We start from the raw sequence: 8,493 nt of genomic DNA on the forward strand, positions 1-8,493 counted from the left end.
AACTTCACTGTTCCTGCTGTAGATCAAAACCTCTTTGCTGTGTATAAGCAATATTTTAGGGTTTCCAATTTGGCCTTTGCAGGCCAGAGCGTGGCCTTTTTGCATCACATCCCCATTATGAAACCGCCGTCTTACCAGGCTCTTCCTAAAACATAGTGCTGTTGTGGCCACTCCTCTACCAAGTTCTGTGTCCGAGTGACTCTTGGCTGCTATGGATGTTTTCTGCCCAGGTTTGAAGGAGTGTTGTGTTTCTTCAACTGTGTAAAGAATGTTCTTTTACCATGGCATTGTATAAGTGACCTTAAATTCCACCATAGTTCATCTTGTTATTAGCGAATTGACATAGATGCAATGCAGTGTCGCTGTCTTTGCCTTTACTCTAGGTGTGATTATTGCAATGAACTGTTAAAGATTTTTGCTTGAAATTTGCTTGTAAGGTCCAACTGGTGTAAAGAATATTTGTCTGCCCCATAATGGGATAAGCCATTTTCTGGTGTTGTCATTGCACTGAATTTCTATTCATTTCAGGCTATGGTAGAAATATTTGGAATTAATATATGGGAGTAAGTTTAAACGTGCAATATTTAAAGATGGCTGGGAGATGCATACTTCTTGTTTCTTAGAGTTGACCCCCTATTGTATGAAATGAATAGTTGAGTGCTCCTGTAATTTAAAATATGTTCCTTTTTTGATTACCAAGGAGGCCACACCAAATAGCTTGTAAGGGTCACTTTAAAATTTGATAGCTTATTTCTGTGTTTGAGTGTCATAGCTGGGCAGCCAGCATTTCATGATGATTGTCACAGTAGATCTAATTATGTTTATACCTCTCATTATGATTGGCAGATATAATTTATTGGAGATAACTATTACAGCCTCACTGTTATGCCTCTCCAGTACATCAGAAGGGACATTATTATAAATAGATGATATTCATGGAGGTGGGAAGATTGCTAAGCTATTACTGTGCTGCTTTGAAGATATCACACTGTCATTGTTCTCAGCTCCCTATTTTAACTACCAGTGGCATTTGTGTTACCATCCCCACATGACATTTAGGGTTCTTTGCTTACTTTGCTCAAAAGCCTGAGAGAAAATTTGTGTTGAATGTCTTGTTGGGAAAGCATCTCTACAGGTATAGAATTTGGGTTTTGAGAGATGTTGCTAAATAAAGATGAAAACCAAAGCTGCAGCAGTAGATGAAGCCTTTGTCATCTAATAAAAGAAGCTACTATTACTGAAGTGATCGCAACAATCTTGTGTGTAGTAAAAAGTTAGAATGCAAGGAAGATTTCAAGCAAAATGCAGGCTTTTCCAGAAGCTGAAGAAGTACTTTAAGGGACAGGAAATCAGGACCTCTTCGGCAATCTCTCTGGCATTTTTTCCATCCATTCTTGACTGGACAGGTAGAGGCACAACATATTAGTTCACCAGCTAGGCAGTGTAGTTCCCTGAACTTTTCTCCCATACCTAACTTAAGAAAAATAAATACTGAAATAGTTTGTAATGGATGGAAAAGATATCTCTCCATCTTTGGACTCAGGTGGAAACTATTGCTTCATAGGACCATAGTTACCTGCAATTATTGCCCTGGGTATGTTTCACAGTAGAAGATACCCTGAGGCATACTCTGCCCTGGCCAAGGGTTGTTTCAAAATGAATAGCAGGAAATCCAATTCACAGAGATGTATTCTGTGCTGGCAGAAAAGTGCTTCCAGCAGTGTAGCAAATACTGCTTCCCCAGACAAAATTACAATACACAGGCAAAAAGGCAGATTTTTCTCATTATAAATTGTCTTGAACAAGAGGGTTTAGTAGTCTGGAATGGTCTTAAAATGATACATTAACTGATATTGTTGCACTGATTGAAGTGTTGAGCCTGGTTTGAAATTGCAGGAAAGTGATCCAAACGCATCATCAGAACAGTATGACAAATTATCTCTGATATGTTTATTCTAGTTGTCATTTGGACTTAAATTAGGGATAGGCTATTGACTATCTTCTACTAAATCACGGAGACAATGGTATTGTCATTCCAACAATATCTCTATGTAACGAAGTGGCAGAAAATGTAATCGTGAATGTGCCAAGAACCATCAGAAGTTCTATCTTCAAAAACGTGGTCCTAATTCAGACAGCAGCTGGGCCACGGTGCTTTTACTGACAAGCAGGAAAGCACACAGCAATGCTTTCCATACCAGCACCCTGTGCACATCTCGCAAAGTTCTCTGCTGTATAAGACTGATTGGCATGTAGTCGGCCAAAATTAGAGATAACTACAAGCAGATGGAGGTGATCTCCAATAGATCAAAACCAATGTCAACCTCCTCCAACAGAGAGCGTCATATATATATTTCCTGATGGCCATTTAAGATGTTACTTCATTTATAAAATGACTGTAGAAGCCACCTATTGATTTGGAACCAATATACTTTGAGCCTAATGGAGACTGGCTGGGATGCTTTGCTCTCACTTGGAAATTTTGCAGCCTTATCATGGTACCTAATTTATTCAGTTGCTATTCTAAGATAACAAAAATCAGTCTTTTCACACCTCTTGAAAGAGACCATTCTCTATAGAAAACTCTCTCTAGCCAGCTCAGATACGCTGTGTTTTCAAGCAAATGTTACGCTTCTGCCAACATGATAGGTAAAAAGCTGGTTTATGTTAGTTATTTTCTCATATTTACATTTAATGGGCTAGCTACCTAATCTGGTTTTTGTTCACGGAGTGTGCACAACCTTTAAAGGAAAACCTATATGAATTACAATCTTGTCCGGCTCTATAACTTTCTTTATAGACTTGCATAAATCACCCAACTTCTGTAATTTCTGTGAAGTCAGCCTATAGGAAGATTTGAGCAGGAAAATATGGTTCCATTTCAAGGATGATTTTGCTATTACAAGATTTAGTTTTGTTTCATTTGGGAATGAAGACAGTTTCTACACCACTTATGAAAGCATACTCAGTCCATCTGTCTTGGAGAGGTTTGCCCTGGAGACTGCTGCCCATCAGGGCAGGGTGCTGAGGAGCTGGGAGCATGAGTTACCAGAAGACAAGATGATATTTTCTGGGAAGGTCACCTTTCCAGAACTCACATGAGGAGGATACCATAGAATCATTTGGATTGTTGAATTATATTTTTTTAAAACCTGTTCTACACATAGTAATCAAATTTTTAATATGGTACCATACTGAGGCCAGTATATGAAGGAAATGGTTTTTGAAAAGTTGAAGTAAATGGAAAAACAGGAGCTTCTGCTAATATAGACACCTCAGTATGTCTTAATTCCTATCTCAGGCACTCCAGTTTGAGCAAATTGATTGCTACATAAGATTAAAGTCTGACCTGAAATTATTTACATGTAGGAAATGAATGGCATAGTAAGGTACGATGTAGCAAGCATTCTTACCTCTTTTCTTACATATATGGACTGGGGTATCTCTCCGGGCTGGGATTGCAGGACACGGTGGAGGTGAGACAGGTAGGCAGTGCTGCCTGCAAGGGCAACAAATTGGGGGCAAAATGCTCTTGTTAATGTTGCATTCGTTTCCTTAGCAAGCCAGGGACTTGCACGGCTAACAACTCCTGCCAACCTGAGGAGGAGCAACACACCAGCCTACCACGTTTTTACATTTCTTAAAACTAATCACATTTTAATATTTTCATAACTCTAATTTTCTACTTATCTGCAGCTGAAGTTCAAAGTGAAATTGAACGGATTTTTGAATTGGCAAGGACACTGCAGTTGGTAGTGCTTGATGCTGATACCATTAACCACCCAGCTCAACTGAGCAAAACCTCTCTGGCTCCCATTATAGTATACGTAAAGATTTCTTCTCCTAAGGTAAGTACTTTACTGATATTCATGCTGTTTCAGTCTTTTTTTTTTTTTTTCTTTTTCCCCTTTTTTTGGTCTTAAATGCAGATAATCATGTGTCCCCATTAAAGTTCAGAGCTATATATTGTTATTGTTTCCCTTTGGATGGTGAAATATTGTTAATCAAAAACATATCTTAGCTCTGGTGTTACCAAAACCCATTTTGGAAAAGATGCTGTAGCTCCAGTGATTTTTTTGTATTGGGATTGCACTTTTAGTATCAATCATGTAAGTAATGCTAACAGAACGATTGCTAAACTTTAACATCTCCTGGTAATGCACTCTTTCATCCTGTGAAAAAACTTGCACAGACCTTGTGAAGAGGCATTTGAAAGAGAAGAATGAATTATGGGAAGAGAACTCAGGAGAGCAATTAAAGAATTTCAGCCTAGAAACAAACAAAGGCAGGAGCAGCAGAGGACTATAGGAGAGGAACTTTTTAGTGCTCACAGCAGGAAAGGTGTTGTTGGAAAGTAAATGAAAATTAGCTTGTTCGAAATGTGTACAGCATGGGAAATGCTCCTGAAGCCAGCAAATGAAGAATTTGATCTGCTCAAGTGGACAGTTAAAAATGTGAACACTTTAAGTGGTTATATATGTACATTAAGTCTGAACCTGCTCACTTTTATTGTCTTATTTTTCACAGGTTTTACAGAGGTTAATAAAATCTCGAGGGAAATCTCAGGCCAAACACCTTAATGTTCAGATGGTGGCAGCTGATAAACTGGCACAGTGTCCTCCCGTGAGTTACTGTTAATTTATGTCTCGTCTTTGGAAGGTGCCTTTCTTTTCAAGCACGAGGTTAATTATGTAATTTCTGGGAATGTTTGCCCTCTTCTGGTCATATTTCACTACTGCTTTTTTGCAGAATGCTTCCTCAGGTCTCTGGGCTCTGCACAAGGGTGCAGGGAAAAACAGTCCTAGTCACAAGCAGTTATTAGGATGCGTGCTGAATACATTTGCCACTCGAACAAGCTGAGCATTTGTTTGACTTGTTAATTGTTTTGGGGTTACTGGTCTAAAAAAGAACCCTCTTAGTGACTGTGCTTTATCTCTGGCAGTTTCGGGTAAGGTTTATGTAGCTCCCCTTAGGTGTATGTCACCACAGCCCATCATTGCTGGCGTTCTTGGACACAGTTTTGGCAAAGAGCTGTGGGGTACTTGCATAGCTGAGAGCTCTGCAGTTCTTCTGTTGATGTGCACTGATGCAAATTCTTTCAATTTCCACCTAAAAGTGGATGATGAGACCCCAGCTGTGTTTGAAACATGGCAAGCATTATTCAAGCATACTCAACTGTCAAGGAGTAAGGGTAAGAGTCCAGAAGAAGGTTCAGTTCAGTTGTAGATATGGGAATTTGCTACAGTTACAGAGCTAGTGAGGGGGATGTTTTCATCATTTTAAGTTCAAGCATCTCAGCTAAGAGACTAGTCTCAGGTCCTCAAGAAGCTAATGAAGAATGCTAGACACCAGCATAAGCTCTCAAAGCTGTTTTCAGGAGGACTTCTGTCTCCCTGACCAGGGAAGGAATGGAGGAAACTCACCTCCTAACTTTAGATACCTAAAATTAGACTGTGTGACTAATCTCTTACCTCTTACCTAACGTACAACACGTGCAAACTGGATGGTCTGTATTACTTGTGTTTCTTACTCTTACTAGTTATTGGTGTTAGTTTGTCTTATTTTTCTTTCCGTTATTCTAGATATGGGGAATGAATCCCTTTTCTTGCCGTTCCATTTTGTTCCAATAGCTAAAAACTTCAATATTTAACCTTTCTTTCTGGATATTTGAGTTTTAAGATTTGCTCAAGCTGCCTCTTCCTATCTTCATTGACCATTTGTGCATTACTAAGTGGAAGTCATGAGGACTTGCTTTAGCATATGTAACATTAGTGCAAGTTATGATTGTTGTCTTTTGTATCAATTGCATTCAATAAAAAACCAAAAAGGGTGAAATATCTTAACACAGATTTCAAGAAATGTGGTTCATTTTTGATTAATGGAAAGTGCGGTCATCCACGTCTCTAGCTGATCTCCCTTTAGCTGTTGGTTATTCTCACTAAAACCTTTCCTTTATCAGGAAATGTTCGATGTAATTCTTGATGAGAACCAGCTTGAAGATGCTTGTGAGCACCTTGCTGACTATCTGGAAGCCTACTGGAAGGCCACACATCCACCTAGCAGCAATCCTCCTAACCAGCTTCTCACTCGCACACTTGCAACAGCCACTCTTCCTATTAGCCCGGGTCCAAATATTAACTTACAGGTACAGTTTTTATGCCATCTCTTCTTTTTTTTTTTTTTTTTCTATCAACTTCTTCCTCTTCCAAAGCACAGTGGTAGTATGATACTAGAATATGATGAATATGTCTTACTGTTTTTGATAGAGTAAGAGCTTTTTCAGCAGCCATTCACCCATTTTCAGTATAAAAGGCAAATACAGGCACATTATTGTTATTGCTATTGTATTCACAGTAGCATGTGTTTGCGTATTGACTAGGGGGCTGGTTTTGATTCAAAGGACTAAGCCAGCCTGACTGAAAACATATGGTGACATGAAGTGGAATACTTAAGATTTCATTGTGCCCAAGATACTACTGTGCCAGTAATATGTGCACCAGCCACAAGCATTTTTATAGCTGGCCATATGTAATCCAATCAGAGGAATAAAACTGGGCTAATACTATGCACATTACAGCCTCTGGTAACTCTCTGACGGATGGGCATGCTAGTGCTAATAGGCAAATCCCAGCCCCAGAGGCCTTGCATGACAAATTGGGTTATGTACAGAGCAGATCCACGAATGTTGGAGGGAATCTGTTCTTATCTTCCCACAGGCTATAGACTCGTAGCAGACGAAAATGACTGACTATATTAGTGAAGTCTCAAGGTCAGAGTGGTCCTTCCAGTGTTTCCTTTGTTCTTTTATTTGTCGGCCATTGCTGTGTAAAGTACACAGTTTCTTCAAGCCAAACTCTTACATAAAACCCGAGTCCCGCTGCACGTTGTGCAGAAAGACCTTGAAGAGTCAGTGTGTTCTGAACAGCGAGCGTACTGTCTAGCAAGCTGGGAAAAACAGGCTTTATTCCCACCTCCACACTGACCTGCCTGGTGACTTTGGGCATATTTTTTCCTCTCTTTTCTCCTTCAACTTTTGCTTTGTGTAATTGTACTAAGGTTTTCAGCGTAAGGAGATCCTCTCCTTTGTATATGTGTTGCATGGCATGAAATGAGGTCTTTAAAGATGCTACTTAATTATAAATAGTGAGTGACACCTTGAGGCTGAGAATATCACAGTGGGGGTTAAAATACATCTGTCCCAGCTCAAATAATGGCTTACTACATCTAAATCTCCACCTGAGTTCCATATATGCCCATAAGCTACATACCTACATCAGTTAAAATTCATAACTTTGGCTAAGAAAAATGCCTCCTTTTAAAAAATCAAAGAAAAAATATATCTGCACCCAAACTAAAATGCCAAAAATTGTTCTTTTTGTTTTTATGGTCTTTCAAAACAATTTTGTGTGTCAAAGAATTTATTTCCCATTGGAAGACCACAGACTTGACAGTTTTGTTCTTTCACAAGAAACATTGCTTCAGCCACCTTGCCTGGTATCTCCTCTTGCTTTCAAAAACAGTTGCAGGAAAAGAGACTGTAAGCTATAGCTCATTTCTACCTGTTTTTCTGTCCTCAGAGCTGAAACACCCTGAAAAAATTGTGAGCTGGAAGAATTTCTGAGTATGAAATTCAGTATTGTTGTGTGCAGACTTGCTAGATAAATTTTCTTTGCTTTGTAGACCTATTATTTTGCTCAAGGTTTTTTATGCCTTTTGGGCATGGATTTATAATTCACTTACTCATTTTATTAACCACATTCTCTGGAGGAACTAGACAGAGTTTTAGTACACTTTCTGAATGTTGTGCTATCTCCTTACAAATTAACAGATTTTTATTTTAAGGACTAAAAATGAGAATGTATTTGCAGTTTCACAGTTTGTTTGTAGGTCTACTAATCCAAAAGTGCAAAGCAATGGGAGTCCCTTATAGAACATAGATCTTTTACATTCATCTTGTTTCATTTTTCTATGATACATTTTCAGCTGATAACTCAAACCTGAGCCTGCCACAGTGTTGGAATACAGTGGGTTTATTTTCTAATCACAGTGGCCAAACCCATTCTCTCAATAGTGTTAAGACCCTCTATTTGGAGAATTCAACGTCTATGCCTGTGCTGGTTTTGTGTACTGCTCTGCAGAGAAAAACCATGCCATCAGCCATTTGGCCTGGAGGGGCCACATCTGCACTGCAAAGCATTTGAATCTTCCTCCCCTGGGCTCAATGCAGCCCCCCTTTGCCATGAGACATGGTTGGGTTTTGTGTTTTTTCAGTCCCAGGTGTACATTGTAATGAGAGATTTGTGTTGCCAGCTGCCAGAGTGGTATTTTTGTAGCATGATGCTGACTGTGTGCATTGCATGGCACGAGGTGCTTGAAGGCATGAGGCCTCCTGGGGCTGTTTGAAATGAAGTTGAAGACCACAAACCTCCTGTCTATCTGATGGAGAACTTTGGAGAAACCTGTCCTGACAACTGTTCTCAGGTTTCCTCTTGT

At 39.4% G+C, this 8,493-nt stretch overlaps 1 protein-coding gene across 1 annotated transcript in view; it reads left to right on the forward strand.

Moving 5' to 3' along the window:
* Nucleotides 1-8,493, forward strand: part of CACNB2 (calcium voltage-gated channel auxiliary subunit beta 2) — an 85,890-nt gene that overhangs the window by 74,327 nt on the left and 3,070 nt on the right. Inside the window, exons 10-12 of the mRNA XM_009649280.2 lie at nt 3,697-3,848; nt 4,528-4,623; nt 5,960-6,145. Coding sequence (XP_009647575.1) covers nt 3,697-3,848; nt 4,528-4,623; nt 5,960-6,145 — 434 coding nt within the window. The remainder of the gene's footprint in view (nt 1-3,696; nt 3,849-4,527; nt 4,624-5,959; nt 6,146-8,493) is intronic.

This window comes from Egretta garzetta, unplaced genomic scaffold, assembly GCF_000687185.1.
Source record: "Egretta garzetta isolate BGI_Z169 unplaced genomic scaffold, ASM68718v1 scaffold641, whole genome shotgun sequence".
Classification (NCBI taxonomy): Eukaryota; Metazoa; Chordata; class Aves; order Pelecaniformes; family Ardeidae; genus Egretta; species Egretta garzetta.